A 26,581-nucleotide genomic window follows, 5' to 3' on the forward strand; every position below is an offset into this window, starting at 1 on the left:
AAAACCTTCCAGATTTATTTAAACATGCATTAACCCGTTTAATCCCAAATTTTTCCCAGACACAAAAATATCCAAATCATGTGTCATTAGTATCCCTTTGAAACAATCAATCATAATTTTCAGAAATTTTCATGGAAAAGTGTGTGAAAAAGTGTGTTATATGATCGGTCACAATTGTGACCGGTGGGATACTGTGTTATCAACCATTGGACAGACTGAATATAGGTCTATTTGACCTGTGCAGTGTGTTTGTGTGTGTGTGTGTGTTTGTGTGTGTGTGTGTTGTATCAACCATGGGATAGACTGAATATAGGTCTATTTGACCTGTGCAGTGTGTTTGTGTGTGTGTGTGTTGTATCAACCATTGGACAGACTGAATATAGGTCTATTTGACCTGTGCAGTGTGTGTGTGTGTGTGTGTGTGTGTTGTATCAACCATTGGACAGACTGAATATAGGTCTATTTGACCTGTGCAGTGTGTTTGTGTGTGTGTGTGTGTGTGTGTGTGTTTGTGTGTGTTGTATCAACCATGGGATAGACTGAATATAGGTCTATTTGACCTGTGCAGTGTGTTTGTGTGTGTGTGTGTGTGTGTGTGTTGTATCAACCATTGGACAGACTGAATATAGGTCTATTTGACCTGTGCAGTGTGTGTGTGTGTGTGTGTGTTGTATCAACCATTGGACAGACTGAATATAGGTCTATTTGACCTGTGCAGTGTGTGTGTGTGTGTGTGTGTGTGTGTGTGTGTTGTATCAACCATGGGACAGACTGAATATAGGTCTATTTGACCTGTGCAGTGTGTTTGTGTGTGTGTTTGTGTGTGTGTTGTATCAACCATGGGACAGACTGAATATAGGTCTATTTGACCTGTGCAGTGTGTTTGTGTGTGTGTGTGTGTGTTTGTGTGTGTGTGTTGTATCAACCATGGGACAGACTGAATATAGGTCTATTTGAACTGTGCAGTGTGTGTGTTTTTGTGTGTGTGTGTTTGTTTGTGTGTGTTGTATCAACCATTGGACAGACTGAATATAAGTCTATTTGACCTGTGCAGTGTGTTTGTGTGTTTTTGTGTGTGTGTTTCTGTGTGTGTGTGTATGTGTGCATGCGTGTGTGTGTGTGTGTGTGTGTGTGTGTGTGTGTGTAAAATTAGGTATTAAGTTAGGTAGCAGCAGAAAGTAAGGTAGAACAGTTAGCCTATGTGTATTAGTATGTAGATACAATGGGTTATACTACCGGTCACTATTGTTGCCGTTGACATGTTTGTGAGTGCTATGACCACATTAAAAAAAGTTGAGTAATTGCAAATGCATATATCAATACTGACTAACGAGTTTATGGTCACTGGAAATATGGTTTTTCTGAGGTAAATGTGACGTTACATGACATTGTTTACTAACGTCTTTCCACGGTTGAAACACTGATTGAGCGATTCCATGTGACATGATACGGACTTCGATAAGTTATACTCTATCTTTAACACACTTTCAGATGCTCATTCATGTTTATTTCGCGCTGTAACTGGTATTATTAAGGCGGAAGAAAAGATCATGTGCGCTCCGCGCTGCGGATTCTTTTTTTCTTTTCTTTTTTAATCGTTGACCTAATGATAAATAAATAAATGTCTTACCATGCAAGAGGAATGCCGAAACTGTGAACAAATAAACGAAAAACTTAATTTTCTCCATGTTTCCTCTCAAACGTGTTTGAATGACCTTCTCTTCCAGAGTCTTCTCTTGCTCTTCCTAGAATTCTTCCCGCGCTGTGTTGACCCCGGATGGATGGATGGACATTACCGCCATCTGTGGGTAATAGATCAGAGACAAGATACACTACTAGATCACCACTACCAGTCCAGAACAATCAGGACTCGTGCTTTCAATGTTGCTGCGTGTTCAGTTCCTCCATCTACGGCCAAAGTCCATCTCATTCCAGAGAGGGATGCTGTTATACATAAAAAAATAAAAAAAATAAAAAAAATTGATAGTAGCCTAGTATAATAATTTTAACTGTATAAAACAAATTGTATACATTTATAACCCTTCTATATTCTGTGGATCAAATTGGTTCTTCTTAAAAACTTTATTATTAACCTACACCCTTATACTGAATTTAAAATTATCCTTAATGTTAATTGCTGATTACCTTCCATCTGCAGTTCTTCTCTTAGCTTACTTCTTTCCTCTGAATATTTATTACACTTAATTAGTACATGCTCCACTGTTTCTCTTATTCCACACCATTCACACAAACCTGTATGATGTTTCCCTATTATTTGCATTGTTGAATTAAGTCCTGTATGTCCCAATCTTAATCTAGAAATAATACAGTCTTTCTTCCTTCTTTCACTTGACTTCCTTCCTCTACCTACCACTGGTTGTATTGAATGTAAATGTCTACCCTTTTCCTCATTGTCCCAGTACATTTGCCAATTATTATTTATCTCCCTTTTAATTATTGATTTGATTTCTAATTTGCTATATTTAATTTCCATATCTATAGTTTCTTTTGCCATAGCCTGTTTTGCTAACTTGTCTGCTGCTTCATTTCCTGCTACTCCAGTATGTGCCGGAACCCATAAAAACTGAACTATCTTACTTTCCTGTTGCATCATGAACAATATCTGTAGGATTTCCAAAACAATATCTTGTCTAGTATCTGATTTCTGAGCTTCCAGGCACATCAAGGCCGAACTTGAATCTGAGCATATTAAAGTTTTACTTAAACCCATTTCATTTATTTTATTAATTGCTACCATAATTGCTAGTAACTCTCCTGTAAACACAGATACATGATCTGATATTCTTTCCTCTCTCGCCACTTTCAATCTGGGTATGATGTACGCTACCCCCACCTGTTCCATTTGTGGATCCTTAGACGCATCTGTGAAAACATGTACATATTGTTCATACTTACTCTCAATATACTCTTTTGTCATCTCTGCCTCCAACATCCTCCGATTTTTATCTTGCCTTGATTCCAATAAGAATAAATCTACATTAGGTTGAGGTAATATCCATAATGGTATTGTTGGTAATATTACTGCTGGAATAACGCTGTACTCATTTAATTTCATATCCTGAACTAAATCCTTAATAATCCAACCAAAACTGTTAACTTTCCCTTTCCCATGTTCCCAACATGTTTCAAGTATACCTTTTGTTGGATGACTATCCTTCTGCCCTTTTAGATTAACCCAGTATGCCAGTGTCAATTGCTTCCTTCTGAAATGAATTGGCATCTCCCCCATCTCCACCTGTAACGCTGAAACAGGAGAGGAAGGATAAGCTCCACAACATATTCTCAACGCTTGTGATTGAATTCGCTCTAACTTTCCTAACTGTGACTTAGCTGCTGTTCCGTATGCAATACAACCATAATCTAATATTGCTCTTATCATTGTTGAATAAATTGTTTTTAATGCCACTCTGTCAGCCCCCCATTCTCGTCCTGAAATACACCTCATTACGTTTAATACCTTCTTACACTTTCCCTCCATCTTGTTTATATGTACACTCCATGTAGCTTTGGCATCAAACCACATACCTAAAAATCTTATGTCTTTAACTTGTTCTATTTCTTTATTATATAACTTCATCTTTAAATCAATACTTGACCTTTTATTTGTAAAAAATATATATTTAGTTTTCTCCACTGAAAATTTAAAACACCATTTATAAGACCATTTCTCAACACTTTTTAACACTGCTTGCATTTTATTAACAATATACTCTACATTCCTACCTCTAAACCACAGCGCTCCATCATCCGCGAACAGTGATTTATTTATATTCTTATCTATTGTTGCAAATACATCATTTATCATAATAATAAACAACAAAGGACTTATGACACTACCCTGCAGAGTTCCATTCTCAATTATTCCTTTCCTTGATATATATTCCCCAATCTTATCAATTAATATCATAAGCTTTTTCTACATAAAAAAAAAACTGCTATTAGAGTTTCTTTATTTATCAAAGCTTTCCTTATATCTGACTCCAAATTAATAATTGAGTCCATTGTACTTTTTCCCTGTCTAAAACCATTTTGATATTGGGAAAAAAAAAATATTCTTCTCCATATGATACATTAAACGATCTATAATCATTTTTTCCATTACTTTACCTAAATGTGCTGTTAACGCTATCGGTCTGTAGTTTAGTGGAATACTTGGATCTTTACCTGGTTTTTTAATAGGAATTATTACAGCTTCTTTCCAATTCTTCGGTAACATCCCTTCTTCCCATACCCTGTTGTAAAACTCTAGAATGACTTTAAGAGATTCTTCACTTAACTTTTTTAACATTACATAGCTAATTCCATCCTGTCCTGGAGTTGGCGCTTTTGTATTTTTTAATGCCCTCTTTAAATCTGAATATGAAAAAGGCACATCTAGAATACTATTTGTTACTCTTTTTTTCCCTAAAATAAATGGATGTTCTTTTAATAACTTCTCCCTCATTTCCTTACATTCCTTCATCAAATTATTCAAACTATTTATTTTTGAGAATTCTTTTCTAAACATTTCTGCTTTCTCCTCATCACTTATTGCTATTTCTTCCCCACTGCTTAACACAGGATACTCATATTCTCTTCTAATGCCACTCATCTTTTTAATCATACTCCATACTTCCCCAATTGGAGTATTTTTCCCAATTTCTTCACAATATGATCTCCAATATTCTTTCTTCACTTCCCTTATTGTTCTTCTAGTTTCTGCTTGTGCCTTTTTATATATTATCATGTTTTCCCAATTGTGAGTTTTCCTTAGAATTTTAAATGCTTTCCTTTTCCTCTTAACTGCTATTGCACACTCCTCATTCCATCATGGAACTATTTTCCCCTCCCTCTTTCCTTTGTTTTTCGGAATGCATTCTCTAGCAGCACTCTGTATCACTGATATTATTTCTGTATATATTCTTTCAATTATTATTCTTTCATTCATCTTGATCATTTTCAATCCTTCCTCACATATTCTTTCACATTTTTCCCAGTCTGCTTTCTCATATTTCCACTTTCCTGTATTTACTTTCTTTATCTTCCTTATCTCATTATTTACAATTGTACTTAATATTGGAAAATGATCACTACCCACTGTACAATTTAATACCTCCCAATTTATTATTCCCCCTAATTCATTAGAAACAATAGTTAGATCAATTGCTGATTTCCTCCCTAAATTTACATCCATGCGAGTTTTTGTTCCATCATTTATACAAACTAAATTCTCCTTTTCCATCACCTCTTCAATGACCATACCATTTGTATCTGTCAATAAACCTCCCCATAAAGTATTATGGGCATTAAAATCCCCACACCATATTACTCTATTTTCTCTTAATCCTTTTATTGCTCCCATACTTTCTTGTGTTATTTTTTACATGGATTATAAAAGTTTATTATAACATAATTCTTATTTCCAACCCATATTTCTACTACTATATATTCCATCGTTTCCCCTTTCTCCAAAACTCTATATGGTATTCCCTCTGTTACAAAACTGACACATCCTCCTCCTTTTCCTTCTTCCCGATCTCTTCTCACACTTATGTATCCTTTTAAAACAAATTCTAATCTAGGATTCAACCATGACTCTTGAAAACATATCACATCTGGTTTATCTTTCATTTGGTTTATATACCCTTTAAATTCTTGTCCATTAGCACACAGGCTCCTAGCATTCTATTGTAATAGAGCTAACATACTAGCCTACCCCTAATTCCTGACTTGACTGAGATTCTGTAAGGTTTTTCATTATGTCTTCACATTTCAATCCCTTTATATCTAGAAATCTCTCTGCCGCCTTTACTATTATTTGTAACTTTTCTGTTCTCCTTTTGTTTGCGCTGTACAATTAATTACTTCCACCATAAAGAGCACAAAATTTCTCTTAGTTACTATCATTGCATCTTCTGGTATTCTACCTTCATCCATTCTTCCTGTACCTTCATTTATTTTCCCATACTCCACTCTCTCAGTACCACTTTGTCTATATCTATCATTTACCGCTTTCACAGCTTCAGCATATGTCCCATTATTCTTTGACTTTTCCTGTTGTACTTCCACAGCTTTTTTCCTCACCTCACAACCTCCATATGCCACATTGTGATTACCTCCACAGTTGCAACACTTCAATCCAACTCCCTCTCCACACTTCCCAAATTCATGCTCTCCTCCACAACACGCACACCTCATTTTAGACTTACACACTAGCGCAGTATGTCCATAACGTTGACAATTATAACACCTCAAAGGAGGGGCCATATACTGCCTTATCGGGTAACTGATATAACCCAACTTAATCCGATCTGGTACTTCTTTTCCCTCCAATTTTAGATGTACTGACAAGCTATCCATTCTTCTACCTTCTCTGCTCATTTGTAGTCGGACTGCTTCTATGACCTTTGCCCAAATTATCTTTTAATTCCTCCATAGTAACTCCTAACGGAATTCCATTTATTACTCCGTACACCCATGACTCTTGTCCTACAATCTTGCTACTATCTTTTCCCCAATTGTCTTTAATTGTATGGCTTTATTTTTGTGTTCCTCATTTCTACATGCTATCATTAAAGCTCCATCTTGTAGCACTTTTGCAAAGGCTATCTCTCCTACCAGCTTTTTCAGTTCATACGTCAACGTCAATGGATTAACTCCTAAAACTCCTACCTCTCCTTTAAACTTCAGTATTATCCTAAATTCCCTCTTGACATTATTTCCCTCATCCCCCTCTTCCTCACTAGCTATTGAACTGCTTTCTGATATGTTCTCTTTACCTTTTTTCCTCTTTTTGTTAACCTTCTTTCCTGTTCTGGCCATATCCCATCCTACCTCCATATCAGCCTCCTCTTCACCCGTTTCTCCCATTCTTAGAGTCTCTGATCCATTCCCGGATCGATTTCCTTGATTCCTCGTATTATTTATACGTATTCTTTGACTTTGGCCGCCATACGCCGCCACTCAAAGTGTCAACAACAAGGCAACCCTATCCGGTGTCGGACTCCGCATCCACTCTAACCCATAGACTGTAAAAAATATGGACAAAGCGTCTGTGACGTCACCCATAGACTTTCTGAAGAACGGTTTTGAAGCCGTTTATGGGGGGGTATGGGCGGTGCCATCATGCCATCTTGGAAAATCCTAACCCCGCCCACCTTCTGACGCAGCGCGCGTCACTCAGCTCGCTCTGCTACTCCGGTTATCTGTGTATATTTTAGGCAACGAAATATGTTATAAAACACCATACTAACTCTTTTCATTTTCATTTAAAGAAATCTTAAACATTATAGCCACACAAATGTGGTTCAGGCAACGCATATGATTATATTCACTGCACATAACGTTTGCCTATTTATGAAAAAACAAAATATAAAACACAAACCTGCCTCTTTTCATTTTAAATATAATATAAAAATATTAAACATTTTATGGTCCAGGCAATATGTGCATTTGTAGTAAACAACAGATTTTGCAGTAAACAACATTACAGATCATCTTCGTTGTATTAAAATTTAAAATGACAAAACTCAACCCAGTCTCTTTTTGTTAAATTTCAGTTTTATCAATATTAGCCATTATAAAAGTATAAGTAAAAGGTATAAGAAGCTATACAAATAAAGCAAACAATTCAGTCAAACATACAAAGTCAGCGCTCTAGTCTAACCATACAACGGTAAAGTTAAATAGCTTATAAAGTTATGAAACTTCCCCTCAGCCAAAACGATTGCCCAGGGAAAAAATTATAGATTCACGAGACCAAAAATCGCCCATTAGATATACACAAGACGAATTATATCTCATGTTTAACCACTACAGAGACGCCAGAGTCCGCGGCATTGGCGGCAAACCTCAGAACGTCTAGCCGAGGAAAGGTTGCTCCAGGCGGGGTACATGAACGCCGAGCGCCCGGTCATCGCTGGATCAACTGGATACAATTTTCATACATTTTTAAATAAACCACAGATTTGAGCTTTAAACAACTACATTCTCGCCTGAAAAACTCTTAAAACTACATTTCATGATACAGAAACAGTAGTATATGTCAACTGTATTAAAAAATGCCGCTTCTTATGTTAGCATTCTCCGTGGCGCTGCCTTGTCAGCTGTCAATCAAAGTTAACCACGCCCTCATTGTCATACATTTTATATCTAAATACGATCTAAACTAACGAGTTCACCCCCCGAAAAAATTCACCCCCCTCACAGTTGTCAGGCACTCGGAAGCTATCGAAAAATACAATAAAAGTCCATGGGACCAACCTGTAAAAACATGAATTTATGCTGTGATAACGGACATTTTAACATGGGGGCTATGGACATTTGCTCCCTTTTGGGACCTGCCCCTAGCGGATTTTCGATGTATTGCAGTTTTTCGCACTTCCGGGTAGGCTTCATTTTTCAGATCAGAATAGAGAGCCTAAGTCCCTCCCCTTCCGGTCGACCACCATGGGACCTTATTTCGGAAAAATATTGTATGGTAGTCAATGGCGAGAGACAACAAATATTTTGATCTCGTTTGAATTGTGCCCTGATTTACACATATGATGTTTGTCAATTTAAAAGATACATTTTAAAGTCAAGAAAGTCGCAGCTTGATGTAAAACTGTTGAGGTATAAGACTGTGAAAATACGTAATTACAAAGACTACAAACCCAGAAGGCGCACATGGGACGTCATACCTTTTCTCTCAATGAATTAAGCCAACTTTACTGAAGCTAACGTCTGTCATTTTTTCTATATTCTTACATTATAATCTTAACGTAACGCCGTCATGCCTGAGTGTTTTGAGCCAGAATACACACATACGAGCAACGGATCTTGTGACGTACATAGTGCGAGACGAGAGATGTAGTTCATTGAGCGATTTTCACATAAAACTAAACGTTACTCTTGTTTTATGACAAACTGCGACTTTCTTGACTTTAATAATTACCTTTTAAATTGACAAACATCATATGTGTAGTTCAGGGGACATAATAACAGACGGAATAAAAAGATAATTAACTTAAGTTGTCTCTCGCCATTGACTCCCATACATATTTTTTCCGAAATAAGGTCCAGAGAATGTCTAATATGGCAGACGGGCTCTGTAAGGTCCCATGAGCCGGAAGCGGAGGGGCGGGACTTAGGCTCTCTATGTTGCCGCTTGCTCTAACCACAGCGCCCCGGATGTTACGCGAATGTAGTGCGCCCGTCTTGTGCCTGAGAGAGATTCAATTCGTCGAATCGATTCGTTAGGTCGTTAGTTCGTTAGTTCGTGTAACTGAACTGGTTCAAAACCGGGTTTGATTCGTTTGAGTCGTAGTGTTCCTAAAATATCAGATTTTGCGTTGTTTATGATCCCAACCGCTCCCAACATATCAGCCAAGCCTCACCGTTGTGTCGCCAAGCGAACTTCTTATAATGTTTCTTTTTAAAAGGCTTGATAATGCAATCGAGTGACTTACAAATGCTTTGAGAATCGGTTCAACTGGATCATTAACAAATGAATCTGTTCAAAAGAACCCCAGCTACTGCCTGAAAGAAATGCGCTCATGCTACAATGACATTTCAGGAAATTTGACAGGTATTTTATGGATTATACAGTCTTCTGTAAACATGAGAAAATAGGGGCCAGAGAAGAAACGTGACGAAACGGAGAATCGCTGGTGCGTTTTGTTGGTTTAATCCTGAAATGAATTCAGTTTGAACTGTAGACATTATTTACCGACACTATTCATTCATTAGCTCGGAAAAGTAAATATAATGTATGTAAATATAACAGCGTCACAGTTACATTAGACATATTTTTGCTGTGTATTTAACTTTTGAATTACCAGCATAGAAACTTTATTTTATATGTTGTGTGTATGTTGTGTAACTGTCCTTAGGACTTTACATAGAAGCTCTTTCAAAAATACAAATTGAAACCCAAATCAAATGTATCAGTCGTATTTTATCATTGTTAACCTGCCTGTGTTATGTATTTGCTCCCAATATAGTGTGTTTTTGTTTTATCCATTCTTATAGCCTAGTGCAAATGCAAATTATGTTCATTTTCGAGCTAGAAAACATCATTATCTTTATTTTAGGAACACTGATTGGATCATTTCACAAAGCCAATGTATTTATTCTTGCAGGTTCTATATTTGACGTGTGTAATATCCTACATATGAGGCTCTTCGATGAGGTTCAGAGGGAAAACTGTATTTTCGAGCAGCCATGTCTCCACTTGTCTCCACCGACACCAGCTGTCTGTCCCGGTCCAGTGGAACCTCCACAGAACTTATTGCACACAGCAGCAACAAAGCCCGAAAGATGAGCCGAATAAAATGACGTCTGTGAAAGAGCGCACAGCGTCTGCGTTAACGTATGCTGGAGATCTGGGGAAACAATGGGGCCGAAATTTGGTGAAAACCACTACAGTGACCGTCAACTACTGGTGGGAGCGCTATGAAGAGTTTGTCGGGCTTAATGAAGTCCGAGATGCGCAGTCCAATGTCACAGAGGTACACGTTTGACAAATGACCCAAAAAAGGTGCACTTTTCACTCTTGGATTCATTCATATGTCAATATAATGTGAATTATGTTTTGCCATCAGGGTGAAAAGGCCTTCATGATCGCCAGAGGAATCGTCAGAGAAGCTCACACCAGCCTGGAGGCTCTTCAGGTCCGGCTGAAGGAAGTGAGGGACCGTTTGGACCGTGTGTCTCGTGAAGAGGCACATTATTTAGAGTTAGCCACACTCGAACACAAGCTACTGCAGGTGAGGAAGACCTAGTAATGCACAGTATTCATTTCTTTAAGAAAAAATGTGTTGAAAGAAGTCTCTTCTGCTCACCAGGGCTGCATTTATTTGATCAAAAAGACAGAAAAAACATTAATATTGTGAAATATTATTCCAATTTAAAATAATGGTTTTCTATTTTAATATACTTTAAAATAGAGTTTATTTTTGTGAAAAGCATCATTACTCCAGTCTTCAGTGTCACATGATCCTTCAGGAATCATTATAATATGCTGATTTATTATCAGTGTTTGACAGTTGTGCTGCTTAATATTTTTTATAACCTCTGATACTTTTGTTAGGGGTAAACAGTTTAGGACCCAAGGACCAGATGTTTGAAAGAAGACCCGGAGTCAGTATTATAAAAAATTGAAGAAAAGGTTTACTGAAGATAGTTTGCAGTTTCATCAGCAGAAGTCAGCTTCAAGACTCACACAGGAGTTCGTAGGCCGCCCCACTTACAGTTACAAAGATCACAGCATTTCCAAGGTCTAAGCTACGTCATTGCTTACAGGTTAAATGATTCTGATTGGCTAAGAAATTCATAAACATAGTAATTTTCCACACATATACAGATAGACAGAAGCATATCTCCATAGATTATGCCGCTGACACTTGGACCCTGAAGTTAGGCACGTCGTGACCTTCCAGGTCGCAGATTTGGGTGGCTGGGTGACAGCATGTCTCGAACAACAACTCAATCTCCAACAATGCCAGTGGTTCCTTAACCTGTAAGCAAGAAGACTAACACACACACACCGACACACATCTTTTCCAAGGTTGGATTTGGCCAGGCTCTAACTATAAACAGGAGTCTTGTCTCAAAACATCAAGATAACAAGTTCTTTCTCTCAGGATAGGACACTTTAGTCTAAATGGAAACTATAGGATTTAACTGACAAATGGTCCCTTAAACTATAGACTTCAATGACCCCTATGTGTTTTAACATGTTGAAGACCTTTCTCAAACACAAAACCAGTCTCTATTTAATTTCTGGAAGCTGGGATAAATAGGCAAGCATTGTTACTGCATTCAGATATCAAATACTGACATTGAAGAATACATGAAAAGAACATTTCAGTAATCACACTGGTAACTTCAATAACAAAGTAAAATTTCCAGAGAAGTCATTCAACTCATTTGATATTTAGAAGGAAAAATATTGATTAATACCTTGATTATAATCACTCAATACATATACATTGAAGCAGCAGTGGATTCCAATCCACCCCCTTCACTTTTTTTCAGGATTCTTTGATGAAAAAAAAGAACAGCATTTATTTTAAATAGAATGATTTTGTAACAATATACAGTACTATTCAAAAGTTTGCGGTCAGTAATTAATACTTTTTTATTCAGCAAGGATGTGTTAAATTGAAAGAAAAGTGATATTAAAGATTTACATTGTTAGAAAAGATTTTTATTTTGAATAAATGCTGTTCTTTTAAACTTTCTATTCATCAAAAAAATCCTGAAAAAAGTATCACAGGTTCCCAAAAAAAGTAGCATCAAATCCTGATATTAGAATGATTATTGAAGGATCATGTGATACTGAAGACTGGAGTAATGATGCTGAAAATTCAGCTTTGATCACAGAAAATTTTTCAATTTTATAAAAATAGAAAACCATTATTTTAAATTGGAATATTTACAATATTAATTTTTCTCTGTATTTTTAAGCAAATAAATGTAGGCTTGATTAGCAGAAAAGATTTCTTTCAAAAACATAAAAAATAGTAATTTTTCAAACTTTTGACCGTTACTGTACATAGATAGATTGCACCATCTCACCTTCCCTTTAAATAACGTTTTCATCGTTTACAGGAAGAACGGCGCTTCAGAACGGCGTATGAGAACGCAGAAGAAGGCGAGCGAGAGAAGTTTGCGCTCTTCTCGGCTGCGGTGCGAGCAAGCCACGAGAAAGAAAGGACCAGGGCCGAGCGTACCAAAAACTGGTCCGTGATTGGTTCAGTGTTGGGCGCCGTCATTGGGGTGATGGGCTCCACTTATATAAACCGGGTACGTTTGCAGGAACTCAAGAGCTTGTTGCTGGAGGCCCAGAAAGGACCGGTGAGTCTTCAGGAAGCGATTAAGGTCCAGGCCAGCATGCATAAAATGCAACAAGACGAACTCAGCAACCTCATCGACTCCCTCAGGGTGAGTGTGAAAGGAGGCGTAGAAGGTACGAAAACAGTCAAGCCAACATTCGTCCCGCCAGCGACTGCCATCGTCCCAACCTCCACATCTAGTGCCTCAGAAGAAGCGATTCAAGAGATTCTCCAACACAGCAAAAGAGCCCAAGGCCTCATGGAGAGCCTGAAACCACAGCTGGAGCAGCTGGAGGAGGGCGTCGGGAAGGTCGGGACGGAGATGCAAGCGGTGAAGACGACCCTGCAGTCTCGGCCCCTGGAGAGGCCGGTCATTCAAACACGAGACTCTCCGCTTCTTGTTTGTGACACAGAGATGGTCGTTCAAGGCCTCGGTCAAACTGAGAAAAGACTAGAGGCGCACATCAACAAAACGAGTCTATATAATACAGTCCTGACCTGTGCGGCGTTTGCTGTGACTGTGCCAGTTCTGTACATTATGTTGAGAGGTACTTGAAATGTGTGCAGGCAATGTGCAGGCACTTTAGGGGCCAATACACTATGATAATACACTTGAGAATAATGTAATTAAAGAGTGTAATTATTGCTCATGGTTGTGAAAGATTAAATATTGTCATACAAAGAATCAATGTTTTATGTTCATTCTTTGTTATATTTTCTTCATGCTAGAATACTATCCTTCAAAATGTGGTTAATTTTGAAAAAAAAAAAAATTATGAAATATTATCACAAGTCCTATCCGCAAAGAAACACCATTCACATTTTCTTTTTTAAACTGTAAAAATCTAGATAATTTTATTAGAAACTTGTAAAATATGCACAAAAATGTATAAACTGTGGACTTAAAAACCATATTAGGAGCCACAGCGGCTCTTGTGTGCTTATTTTGAAGCAAAATGTGATCGTTCACTGTCACAATGTGCTTTGTCTAGTTTTATTTTTCTAAGACTCCTAACATGTCCGTCCCTTTTCACGCGTCGAACCAATGAGCGTTCAGATCAGAGTGACGCAGTTGCCAACGGACCAATCACAGTGCTCTGACTCTCTTCCTCAATTCATATTCATGCCGTTTCTCGCGCGCTTAGTGGTCACGTGGATAATTTCGCGCGAAAAGTTAGTCTTCCCGGGAAAAACTAGTCTTCAGTCGAGCTGCTGTTTAAGACGGACGTGAGAACATGGCGGTGAGTGTGTTTTGAATATCATCTATGTATATGTAAACAAATAATTTAAGCAATTGTTCAAATGTGTTTTAAAGTATTTGACGTTTGTACGCGTGTCCGCGATTATGTGTGAAATGTACATGGCACATGTGTTTAGTCGGTCGACAATGCAATGTAATCATCTAGATTTTACAATAAACTAAATATAATGTACAAACTCCAACAAATGTGCGTTTACATTTGCACAAAAGTCATTTTAATTCGAGTTTTGTGTATTTTTTTTTGTGTTAAATTTGTAACTGTCAAATCATTTAACTTAGGCCTATTAAAAAACTAAAATTATACAAATACAAAAAACATTTCTTGTTTTTAACTGTAAAGTTCCTGAACTGACACGTCAAATATTTAGTTGAAAATATTAAGCTATTGTGTTGTAAAGGGTTAAGCCAGTCTAAAAAAAAGGTCCCACGTGGGTTATACTAGATTCTTTGTGTAACAGTTGTGGTTTCAAGTGAGTGACTGTTCTTGTGTAGTATGATAGCAGAGCATCAGTTTTTTTAAGTGTTGTCCGATTGACAGGTCTGTTTTTCTGCAGTAATGATATTGAGTTAGTTTCAGTATTAATACCTCAGCCTGATCTACTTGCACATGTGTGCATTTTCAGTCACTTTAAGTCAGTCGTCCTTTGACATCCAATTCTAGAGAAAGATTTTTGTTTTCTATAGCAGTGACATTTTTTTGCTTCAAAACAGGATTCCTCAGAGTCGTTTCAGATGGCCACCAGCCCCACTCGTGGCTCCCGGCGGGGTGACCTGACCTCCAGCCCCGGCAGAGACCTGCCTCCCTTTGAGGACGAGTCCGAGGGGATTCTGGGAGATAACATTCCCAATGAGGATGACGGAGATGGAGAGGAGCTGATCGGAGATGGGATGGAGAGGTGAGAGATGATCGTGATGGTTTGCAGATTAACAGAGTGATTGTTAGGGAGGAACCTCGTGAAACTTTTCAAAAACATGTCCAGGTCATTTTTCACCTCAAAATAATAATAAATATTGTGCTTAAAATCTTTTTATACGCCAATATGAAAGTCTAAACAGTTAAATTACTATTTTATCAATAGTTATGTTTCCATTAAGATATTTGTATGTTTTCTGTTTAGTTGATCGCCACGTTGATAGCCTTGCTGCTTACACGGCATTACAAAAATAGTCAATATTTTTATGCAAATTTGGGGATATTGCATAAAAAACATTAAAAGAGCATCAAAAAAGAAGACTTGCGCATAACCTACAATAAAGTAAATCTCATTGCACACAGTTTTAGTAATTCTGAAATGCCTGAGCCAGTGTCTGTCTCACGTGATTCCATTCTCAAACATTGGGCGTCAGAACACAAGGTAGCACAACAGCATTTGTTATTGCGTTCTGCCTGCAAGCTCTGAGCTGCAAGTCATTTATAATACAGGAACAAAAAAAAAAGGGCCATAGTGGCTTCACTGGTTTCAGCAAACCATTTTTATTATTGATACTTTGTGCCAGTTTACTAGGAAATGACGATTTTGTTCTCTTGAACAAACACGGATATTGGAATTGGCACAAATATTCAATGTGATACTCCATTTTTTTTGTTAAATTCGCATCTTTGCATGAAAACAAGTTCACTTTGAATAAAAGCATCTAATAAATGAATGTAAATATGGCTAACGAGGGTATTTTTCACAGAGACTACCGCGCCATCCCAGAACTGGACCGTTATGAAGTGGAAGGTCTGGATGAGGATGAAGATCTCAGTGAACTCTCACCCGGAGCTCGGGCGGAAGCAGAAGCGGCCATGAGGCGGCGGGACAGAGAACAGGGCCTTGGCATGGGCCGCATCGGCCGCGGACTCCTCTACGGTGGGCGGTTTTAGTCATTGCTAAATAACAATTAACTTTACTGCAAACCACTGAAGATTAGTTAATGTAGGGCTGCACATTTAATTGAAATAAAACCAAAATCGGCATATGGCTTAGTGCGATTTATCAAATCATGAGTGAAGCCTGGCGATGTGTTCATTTACACGTGAGCGGCTCATGATCTGCAGGTGTTTCTCAGAGTGGCTCGATTCACAGTAAACGCTGCGCAACATGAACTCCAGACAGCTATAAATTAGTATTGGAAATTGTAATGGAAATTTAAAAAAGTTATATTATGTTTCTTAATTACCCATTTTTTATTTTATGGTGAAATTACAGTAACTTTTTAATGTAGTTTTATATATATATATTTATATTATTAGGTATATTAAATTATACCATATATCACAATAATTAAAAAATTTGCACCAAATTGTTCAGCCCTACCAACAAGCACAGCCAATATGGACATTTTTAATCGGAAAAATCGCAATTCGACCCCCCCCCCCACATAAATTAATATCAGTCTGCAAATTGTCATTAAACAAAAGTCTTACTGTAGTTGATGTTTCTGTGATGTACAGACAGTGAAGACGAGGACGACAAACGGCCCACGAAGAGGCAGCGTGTTCTTGCGGAGAGGGCAGCCGATGGCGTCGCGCTGGACGGCGAGGACGAAGAGATGATCGAGAGCATTGAGAACCTGGAGGACATGAAGGGCCACACGGTCCGGGAGTGGGTCTCGATGGCCGCCCCGCGACTGGAGATCTACCACCGCTTCAAGAACTTCCTGCGCACGCATGTGGACGAGCACGGACACAACGTCTTCAAAGAGCGCATCAGCGACATGTGCAAAGGTGGGTGGTGGACGGGCATCTGGGAAAACCATAGATGAAAAAAAAATTCTGAAGAGCATTTATGAAGCCCAAAGTGGGCGGAGCCAGCTGTCAGCATCTTTGTATCGCGTCACTCCTTGATAAATGAAAATGACGTGATGCTAACAGACAGCAGACAAACGGCTAGTAGTGACATCAGTGGCAATCCACCTGTCACTCAAGTGGCCACGCCCTTAATTATGCACAACTTTAAGGCTTAATATAATTTAAACAGATGAGTTATAAATAAATTAACTCCTCTCACAGTTTTCATGAATGGCAAATATAGACCAAAACCACTTTTTGTACCAGGCTGTAAACATATTTTTTTCTGCTGTAAAGTTGGGCATTTTAACATGGGGGGGTTATGGGATTGACTGTTGCAGCCTGTCTCTAGTGGCCAGTCGATGAATTGCAAGTCACTTACGTGTTGCCAATTGGGGAAAACCCTATTCTATAATCCAGACGTTTGACATGACATTTTGCGATCTCTTCAGAAAATAAGGAGAGTTTGCTGGTGAACTATGAAGAGCTGGCGTCCAGGGAGCACGTGTTGGCGTACTTTCTGCCGGAGGCTCCCGCGGAGATGCTGAAGATCTTCGACGAAGCCGCGAAAGAGGTGGTGCTGGCCATGTACCCCAAATACGACCGGATCGCGCACGAAATCCACGTCCGCATCGGCAACCTGCCGCTGGTGGAAGAACTGCGATCGCTCAGGTACGAGCAAATCCACAGTCCTCTTGGTTCTTCAAGAAATAATATTATATATAATTTACTAGGGGTGAATACCCTAATGTCATGATTCGAGACATATCACGATACTGAACTCACGATATGATATTATCGCAATACTCCAAGACACTTGATAAAAGGTTAACAAAAAATGTACTGTTGATTAAAATGCTAAATTTGGTATTACATTGTGTGTGTAAATGAATAGGCTTGGATTTGGTGCTGGAAACCCAATGAACAGGAACATAGAGACACCAGAATAACAATATTCATGATTCTGAAGCTGAAAATACATACTTATTTTGGACGAATATGCTTGCACACTTTCACTGACTAGATATATTTAAAATAATGTAGGCACTTTTTACTGGTAACATCAGACAATATGGCATTATCAGTCCCCCATTGCATTATTATACATTATATTCAACATTATATAAGCAGTTTAATGTAGTACTGACACTAAAACTCTGAAAACTTGAATTTTTCATTTTGGGTGAACTACCCACAATACATGTCAGAATCAACGAAACATAGTTGCATTTTTGTATTGTGACACAACATATTGTTACACCCCTAGTAATTCTATGTTTTCTATTTTTGTTTCCAGGCAGCTTCATCTGAACCAGCTGATCCGCACCAGTGGGGTCGTGACCTGCTGCACTGGAGTCCTGCCGCAGCTCGGGATGGTGAAGTACAACTGTAACAAGTGTAACTTCATCCTGGGTCCGTTCTTCCAGTCCCAGAACCAGGAGGTGAAGCCGGGCTCCTGTCCCGAGTGTCAGTCGCTCGGACCGTTCGACATCAACATGGAGCAGGTGTGTGAGGACGATCATGCTGTGCCACATTTCCCGTAGAGATGAAGAGATTTGATGTTGTGAAACAAAAATTATCTAGGTCATTTTCACCTCCAAATCAAAAGAGAAACTGTTCATGCAGAGGGAAAATTAAGTCTTTTTTTAAAAGAGCATTTATATATTTTGTTTTTTTGCTTTATTTTTATGGCACTTCAGCACATTTTCACAATTAAAATATGATTACAGGTATGTCTGCCTTATAAATTAAAATTCATGCTACAATATGCTATAAGATCAGTATAAATTCTGTACAGTTACCACTGTAATGTGGCAACACTTTAGTTTAGGATCCAATTCTCACTTTTACCTGCGACTTTTGCCTCAATAAACTCCTAATTTCTGCTTACTAATAGTTAGTAAGGTAGTTGTTAATAGGGATGTCCCGATCCGATCACGTGATCGGAAATCGGGCCCGATCGCGTGTTTTCAGACTCGATCGGAATCGGACGTTACCTCCCGATCAGGACTCGGATATATATGTATTTATATTCTCATTATTTTTTAACACCTCTATTATGCGGTGACACAGAGTTACGGCGGTTTCACACTGCACGCGTTATTGTAAGCAGCGCAGGAGCAGTGCGTATGGTGAGCAGGAGCAGGACACGTGCGTTTTGCTTTCATACTGGCAGCGTTTGTCACGCGCGGCTGAACCGTGGGTTGTGTACAGACAGAGTCTATAATGGATAAGTTGGCATTGCTTTTTTTCGTTTTCAAATACATTTAAGAGAAAAGACTTGTCAAGAAGCTTATTTTATTAATAATTTCATTTATATAACTTTTGGTTCATCTTTGTTTTTATTGTTATGGCAACAAGTTTGTTTTTGGACATTTGTTTTCTTTTTAAATTGCTGTTGGTCATTTGATTGACTGTTTAAAACACAATAGATATCATCAATGCACTTTTTGGATAAAACTGCGGTGTATTTTGGCCATGATCAATGTATTGTCACTTTAATTCAGCAAAAGCTGCGCAGCAAAAATAGACTCGGCGCCGAAACGATCACGGCACTCCTGCTCTGCTACGCACTGCCGCGCCACCTCTGCGTGCGGTGTGAATGCTCTAAAGCCTGGTTTAATCTGTTAACATGGGCGGCGAAAAAAATACGCGCTACACGCTCTGTTTTAACAGTGCAGTGTGAAACCGGCGTAAGAGTTAGGAGTGCAGTTCCTAAAAGCACATTACTGGCTTTGCAAACACTGTGGCACTTTTATTTTTTATTTGTTTACATGCCTACCGGATATTTTAAGTTGAGGTGCTATTTGTTTATATATTAGACTTTTTTTTTATATTTACTGTTGCACTAAAGTCCAAAAGTGAAGAATTTATTTATTACTTGATTGTTCAAGCTACCTCACAGAAGTGCTCTGTTTGTTAACAGAGTTGTTGAATGTTAAAATAAGGTGAATTAAATAAAAAATAAGGATTTTTTTGCATTATAGAAGTATCGGATCGGGACTCGGTATCGGCAGATACTTAAAATCAAATGACTCGGACTCGGACTCCAGGCCAAAAAAACCTGATCGGGACATCCCTAGTTGTTAAGTTCAGATATTGGGTGATTAAGGGATGTAGAATATGGTCATGTGGAATAAGGCATTAGTATGTGCTTTATAAGTACTAATAAACAGCCAATATCCTAGTAATATGCATGCTAATAAGCTACTTGCTAATGGTGAGAATTGGACCCTAAAGTCTTACCAAACATTATATATAAACCTGTATATCAATTATATTTTAAATGTACAAATTTTTATATATGTGTATATTACCGATGTAAATTATGTTATTACTATCTCTGTGTATATATATATATATATATATATATATATATATATATATATATATATAAAAAATATATATATATATATATATATATATAAAAAATATTGATTTATATATAAAGAACACTTAAAGAAAATAGTGCATATAGCATTTGTGTCTTTAGTTATTTGGTGACATAACATGTTCATGAGGTTAATCCATATTTGTTATTTCACCTGATACAAATTTAGAGGTTGGTTATTAATCAACTATATTTACAACTATTTATGTATAATTTTTGTGTTCTAAATGATTAAATAAGCTAATATATGTTAGAAATGAAGTTATCTTTGCCTAAGATCCTTGCTTCTGTCTTTATGTAAATGTGTTGATAAGAGACCAACCCTAATCTCAGTTTTGCCAGCTGTTGCCATGGCAGCAGGATGCAGCTGTTTCTCTTTTCTTCTGATGTTAACCAGCGTTCTTGCCTTTATCAGACCGTGTATCAGAACTACCAGCGAATCACCATTCAGGAGAGTCCTGGGAAAGTGGCGGCGGGTCGCCTGCCTCGCTCCAAAGACGCCATCCTGCTGGCCGACCTGGTGGACCACTGCAAACCTGGAGACGAGATTGTGAGTCGACAGACCATAATTACTGCGATAGTTCTCAAATCCCCTTTAATAAACCAGCCGAACTCCAACAATCCTTCACCGCCACAGGAGATGACAGATTAGTGGCATAAGATGAAGCTTTGGGTGAAGTTTGTAATTAAGTTTGGACTTGAAAACATTTTTGACCATTAAACATCTTCATATAAATGACATAAAATCACAATATTGAACTATATTGACATAACTATGTAATAAAACGTGTACACAAATATTTCAATTTCAACCTGTAAATATTTAAAACTTAAGTTTTTGAAATCTGAAATCACTATAACTATCAAATAATATTTAATGCAAAATATCCCAATATAACAAATAGTTGAATATAGATTTAAATATACCCTCCAAATATGTATTTTGGCAGGAGCTCACAGGAATCTACCACAACAACTACGACGGCTCCCTCAACATGGCTAACGGCTTCCCCGTCTTCGCCACCGTAATCCTGGCCAATCACATTGCTCGTAAGGATGAGGGCGTGGCCGTGGCGGAGCTCACCGATGAAGACATCAAAGCCATCATGGCTCTGTCCAAAGACGAGCGCATTGGAGAACGGGTGCGTGATGCTCTCACGTTTCCAGACATTTTAATACGCATCTGAAAGTTTCTCCAGACTAAGCTTACTTTTCCTCGTACAGATTTTCGCAAGTATTGGTCCTTCCATCTATGGGCACGAGGACATTAAACGCGGCCTGGCGCTCGCTCTGTTCGGCGGCGAAGCCAAAAATCCAGGTATCATCTTCTTTCATATAATTATTTTATGAATAAATAACACTTTTTTTTTTTAATGTATACATGCATGTGTGGGAATTTATACAAAAAAATAATACACAGTACACATACATCTCTGGTACTATATTTTCTAGCAGAGAAAATAAGTAATTTGTGTCTCAACAGGCGGGAAGCACAAGGTGCGTGGCGATATCAACGTCCTCCTGTGTGGAGATCCAGGCACAGCCAAGTCCCAGTTCCTGAAGTACGTAGAGAAGATCGCGAGCCGAGCGGTGTTCACTACAGGACAGGGCGCCTCCGCCGTGGGTCTGACGGCTTACGTTCAACGCCATCCCGTGACTCGAGAGTGGACGCTGGAGGCGGGAGCTCTGGTGTTGGCGGACCGAGGAGTCTGTCTCATCGACGAGTTTGATAAGGTGCGATAACGTTTGAGTTAGCAGTTTGTAGCTTTAACCCTCTGGTGCTCTTCGTCATTTTGACAGAAAAAATTTATTTATTTATTTTTATTTTCTTCATCAAAATGGTATGAAACTTGGTAAAGGTTTTGGCACTTGCTATGCGAACACAAAACAAATCATGGACATGATTCGAACAGGTTAAATGGTCCTGTAAAAAATAGTCACACTTGCATTGTTCGTGGTCAAAAATGAAACAAATTTCATCTAGTGGAAACTTTTGGTACTGCAGCCAAACAAAGTTTTACTGAAAGCCCTTTTTTTTTTATATCAAGCTCAAATTTTGAACACAACTTTAGGTTTATGGCTTGTATTTTCTCACAGTTTTAGAGTAAAACATGTTTTTGAAAATATTTAATATCAATATTTAATTTAATATAAAATATTTTATAAAAATTAAAAATAGTTTTTCATAACAATAAACGTAAAATTCTGTAACTTAAGTTCACTTTTTAAAACTTTTTTTCACTTCAGCAATAATCTGCCAAGTGTCGTCTTTGAAAAGAGATCAAACTGAAGTGTGTTGCTCTACAGCATTCAAGATTTACGAGTTGCGAGTTGGAAATTAAATGATCAGCTCTATGCTCCAAAAGTGAATTAATGGATTATAAATACAGCGTAAATATAATTTAGTACCATAAAATCCACTACAAATACAAAATATTAAATAAAAAACATTATCGAACTAAAACGGTACATTATTTTCATTTAAATAAAAATAGAAATTCAGTCACTTGACACCGACACACGAAGAGCACCAGATGTTTTTGATGCACTGTTCCACCAATTTTTGAGTCAATATCAAAACATTTTTTGGTGAATACCCCAGTGAACGTGTGAGTGTGTTCTTCAGATGAACGATCAGGACAGGACCAGCATCCATGAGGCCATGGAGCAGCAGAGCATCTCTATTTCTAAAGCTGGGATCGTCACATCGCTACAGGCTCGCTGCACAATCATCGCTGCCTCCAATCCTATCGGTGCGTTCTGGGACTGGTGACGGAACTGTTTAATGAAAGTCTAAATGAGGGTCATAACTTCAATTTTGCCATCGGCACTTTGAGATGCATGTTAATCTATAGCGCAGTCAGGTTTTAAATTACTTCCTGCTGGGCTTAAACGTAGCAGCTGCGTTTCTGACAGCATTCATTTTTCTTATGAAAGTTTTTTTTCTTTTTAAAGGTGGGCGCTACGACCCGTCTCTCACGTTCTCTGATAACGTGGACCTGACGGAGCCCATCATCTCTCGATTTGACGTTCTGTGTGTCGTAAGAGACACCGTCGACCCAGTGCAGGTGAGTCAATATCCTGTTAATATGCATGCTAATAAGCAACTAGTTAATAGTAAGAATTGGACCCTAAAGTAAAGTCTTATCAAAAATGATATATACCTGTATATAAATTATATTTTAAATGTAAAAATATTTATATACATGTATATTACTAATTATTACTAATACATATTAGATGTAAATTATATATTATCACTATGTATGTGTGTGTGTGTGTATATATATATATATATATATATATATATATATATATATATATATATATATATATATATATCTTAAGAAAAGTGCATAAAGCATTTGTGTCTTTAGTTATTTGGTGACATAACATGTTCTTGACTGTTCATGAGGTTCATCCATATGTTATTTCACCTGATCCAAATTTAGAGGTGGTCTATTAATAAACTTTTTATTTTATGTATAATTTTAGTCCATTGACATTCAAAGTGCTGACAAACACTCCAAACTTTGCTGATTGCATTACCCATAATGCAATTCTCTGCGTTTAGGATGAGATGCTGGCTCGCTTTGTGGTGGGCAGCCACATCAAACATCACCCAAGCAACAAAGAAGGGGGCGTGGCCAGTTTAGAGGAAGTGCTGCTCCCGAACACCTCTGATGCCCCCCCCATCCCGCAGGATCTGCTCAGGAAGTACATCTTGTACGCCAAAGAGCGCGTGCGACCCAAACTCAATCAGATGGACCAGGACAAGGTGGCCCGAATCTACAGCGACCTTCGAAGAGAGTCTATGGTGAGTCGCTTTTGAGGTTGAAGACTATTTTAAGATGTTTTACTAGGATTGCTCGATTAATCAAAATAAAACCGCAATTGTTACTGTATATAGCTTAGTGCGACTGTCAAATTGCAAAGGCTCCGAATTAATTACGTAAAGATATGCGCTGCATGTTTCAGAGTGAATCGCGGCACGGTGTTCTTAAACGCGAACAGCTTATGCATTATTTTTAGTTTGTAGTGAAATATTACAATAGTGATATTTCTTTTGTTTGAGTCATTTTTATATTTGTCTTTAGTTTATCATTTTATAGCCATATTAATATATAATCACAAAATGTTGGCTAAATTGTGCCGCTCGTAAAGCAAAAGCACAGCAAACGTTATTTTACTTAAATTGCGATAGCAAATATTTTTTGTTAGAAAATTTGCATAATTTTGAAAAACCTCCGTTGTCACAGTCCACACTTCACAGCGAAAACTGTATTTTCTAATTTAGCGACTTTGTGTCGCAATAATTTTATTTTATTTTTTTAAATCGCAATTTAAAAAAAAAAAAAAAACGTAATTTGTTTTTTTCTCTACAACTTGTGCAGCCATTCTTTTTAACACTCTTCAAATGTTTCCCAAAATCTGCACAGAAACTGCGTCCGTCTGGGCTTGTTACCACTGAAATGTTTGTTCTTTTCAGTGTAATAACGCATGTTGTTTGGCAGGCCACAGGAAGTATCCCGATCACCGTGCGTCACATCGAGTCCATGATCCGCATGGCCGAGGCTCACGCTCGCATGCACCTGCGGGACTACGTGCAGGAGGACGACGTGAACATGGCCATCAGAGTCATGCTGGAGAGCTTCATCGACACGCAGAAGTTCAGCGTGATGAGGAGCATGCGGAAGGTGAGCTGATTGTACTGATCCGGGATCAGTTCTGCAAGTCTTGTGATTCTGTCTGGTTAAGTTGCTAACCGAAGTCGCATTTCCACAGACGTTCGCACGGTATCTGGCCTTCAGGCGAGACAACAACGAGCTGTTGCTCTTCATCTTGAAGCAGCTGGTTTCTGAACAGGTCTCGTATCAGCGCAACCGTTACGGAGCCCAGCAGGACAACATCGAGATTGCAGAGAAGGATCTGGTGGACAAGGTAACTAATAGATGCATTTACTGGCATGTTACACGTGTCATTTTTGAATTTGAGTTTTAACTCAGTCTTTCTTTGTCTTCAGGCCCGACAGATTAACATCCACAACCTGTCTGCGTTTTACGACAGTGACCTGTTCCGCTCGAACAAATTCTCCCACGACAGCAAGAAAAAGCTCATCGTTCAGCAGTTCTAGGCAGTCGAGTTGCATAGAATCATCCGGACTTGTATATAATTCTATCATGTGGTTATTGGACCAGTCGTTACATGGATTGAACATTGGTTTTTGGTCCATTCGTGAACTTGTTACCGTAGTCATTACGGTTGTAGTGATCTGCTCAGCTCATGTGGTCTTGTTTGGCTGCATGTGACATCTTGAATTTTCCCTGTTGTCAAATTATTTGAATGTTGTAAAAATGGAAAAATAACTTTTGTACTGTTATTGAACAATAAAATAGTTGTGTATGTAATGGAGCGTTTGTTTAAATTATTACGCTATTGAAATCTCTGCATCCTCTCAGGAAATGTAAAATTAGTAGTTTACTAAACTACAATGGGTCTTGTTTGAATGGAAGCTTATTTCCGCCACGGAATGAACAAGGTAATCGTGACCTCACATTTCTGGCTTTTCTCGCAGATTTGAGTTTAAATCTTGCAATTTCAGACTTTGACTCACAATTAATAATAATGGTACATTTTATTTTTAATTCGCTTTTATCACACCCAAAGCGCTAAATTTCGAAACTCGCAATTGCAAGTTTATATCTCAATTCTGAAGAAATAAATAAATCAGAAATAAACTAAATTCAGACTTTTTTTTTTCTCAATTGTGAGTTTATACCTCACAATTCTGACTTGATTTCTTGAAATTTTTAGGTTCTGTCTCACAACTCATGTAAATCTCAGAATTGTGAGATATAGACCATTTATCCATTGCAATTATGTCTTTATTTGATTGCAATTCTGATGTCTTGTAATTAAAAACTGGAAGAAAAAAAAGAATAAAGGTAACACTTTACAATAAGATTTTTTAGTTAACGAACTAATAATGAACTGCACATACAGCATTTATTAACCTTTGTTAATTTTAATTTCAACACGTACTAATATTTTAAGATCTTGTTAACATTAATGCACTGTGAACTAACAATGAACAGCTGCATTTTTATTAACCAACGTAAACAAAGATTAACAAATACAGTAACAAATGTATTGCTCATAGTTCATAATGTTAACTAATGAACCTTACTGTAAAGTGTTACCGTTGATTATAATAAGAGCGTTCTGATTGGTCGACGACAGGATTCCATCGCTGGCCGTTTAAATGTAGTTTCGTACTGTCGCTAAAATAAATAAGCCCGGCGGTGTTTAGGACCCAGCATCCCTGCAGTCACTGCGCC

General features: G+C 37.9%; 3 protein-coding genes across 7 annotated transcripts in view; 2 read left to right on the forward strand and 1 right to left on the reverse strand.

Annotated features, from left to right (window-relative positions):
• Positions 1-7,024, reverse strand: part of LOC311084127 (uncharacterized protein) — a 27,857-nt gene extending 20,833 nt beyond the window's left edge. The window contains exons 1-4 of one of the 4 annotated variants that reach the window (XM_084115985.1): positions 6,835-7,024; positions 3,157-3,264; positions 2,917-2,972; positions 1,631-1,802 (exon numbers count right to left, since the gene is read on the reverse strand). In XM_084115985.1, the coding sequence (XP_083972111.1) occupies positions 1,631-1,688 (58 nt within the window). In that variant the 5' untranslated portion in view covers positions 1,689-1,802; positions 2,917-2,972; positions 3,157-3,264; positions 6,835-7,024. Of the gene's footprint in view, positions 1-1,630; positions 1,945-2,916; positions 2,973-3,156; positions 3,265-6,834 lie in introns of all 4 variants that reach the window. The other 3 variants (XM_084115986.1, XM_084115987.1, XM_084115988.1) reach the window with 3 other exon arrangements.
• A 2,177-nt stretch (positions 7,025-9,201) lies between these two features.
• Positions 9,202-13,503, forward strand: ccdc51 (coiled-coil domain containing 51). Of its 2 annotated transcripts, none has more exons than XM_084117259.1 (4): positions 9,202-9,650; positions 10,122-10,490; positions 10,584-10,748; positions 12,595-13,503. In XM_084117259.1, the coding sequence occupies exons 2-4, from the start codon at positions 10,167-10,169 to the stop codon at positions 13,372-13,374; spliced, it is 1,269 nt and encodes a 422-aa protein (XP_083973385.1). In that variant the 5' UTR covers positions 9,202-9,650; positions 10,122-10,166; the 3' UTR covers positions 13,375-13,503. The 2 variants fall into 2 exon arrangements, with proteins under 2 accessions (XP_083973385.1, XP_083973386.1); XM_084117260.1 differs by having other exon boundaries at positions 9,202-9,568.
• Positions 13,504-13,972: 469 nt separating this feature from the next.
• mcm2 (minichromosome maintenance complex component 2) lies at positions 13,973-25,651 on the forward strand. Its single transcript, XM_084116064.1, has 16 exons — positions 13,973-14,059; positions 14,791-14,975; positions 15,760-15,932; positions 16,517-16,789; positions 17,305-17,524; positions 18,150-18,357; positions 20,659-20,793; positions 21,194-21,385; positions 21,468-21,561; positions 21,727-21,977; positions 22,870-22,996; positions 23,199-23,311; positions 23,818-24,060; positions 24,758-24,940; positions 25,029-25,184; positions 25,267-25,651. The coding sequence occupies exons 1-16, from the start codon at positions 14,054-14,056 to the stop codon at positions 25,375-25,377; spliced, it is 2,670 nt and encodes an 889-aa protein (XP_083972190.1). The 5' UTR covers positions 13,973-14,053; the 3' UTR covers positions 25,378-25,651.
• Positions 25,652-26,581: the final 930 nt, after the last annotated feature.

This window comes from Abramis brama (assembly GCF_963993115.1).
Source record: "Abramis brama genome assembly, chromosome: 6".
NCBI classification, from domain to species: Eukaryota; Metazoa; Chordata; class Actinopteri; order Cypriniformes; family Leuciscidae; genus Abramis; species Abramis brama.

Excerpts from the sequence above, each read along its gene's own strand:
- mcm2 (XM_084116064.1), top strand. Across the intron at positions 21,386-21,467 it reads ACGAGCGCATTGGAGAACGG|ATTTTCGCAAGTATTGGTCC; the intron begins GTGCGTGATGCT and ends TTCCTCGTACAG. Across the intron at positions 24,941-25,028 it reads TGATGAGGAGCATGCGGAAG|ACGTTCGCACGGTATCTGGC; the intron begins GTGAGCTGATTG and ends GCATTTCCACAG.
- ccdc51 (XM_084117259.1), top strand. The coding sequence starts at position 10,167 with ATGAGGTTCAGAGGGAAAACTGTATTTTCGAGCAGCCATGTCTCCACT. Across the intron at positions 10,491-10,583 it reads CGCAGTCCAATGTCACAGAG|GGTGAAAAGGCCTTCATGAT; the intron begins GTACACGTTTGA and ends TTTTGCCATCAG. Across the intron at positions 10,749-12,594 it reads TCGAACACAAGCTACTGCAG|GAAGAACGGCGCTTCAGAAC; the intron begins GTGAGGAAGACC and ends CATCGTTTACAG.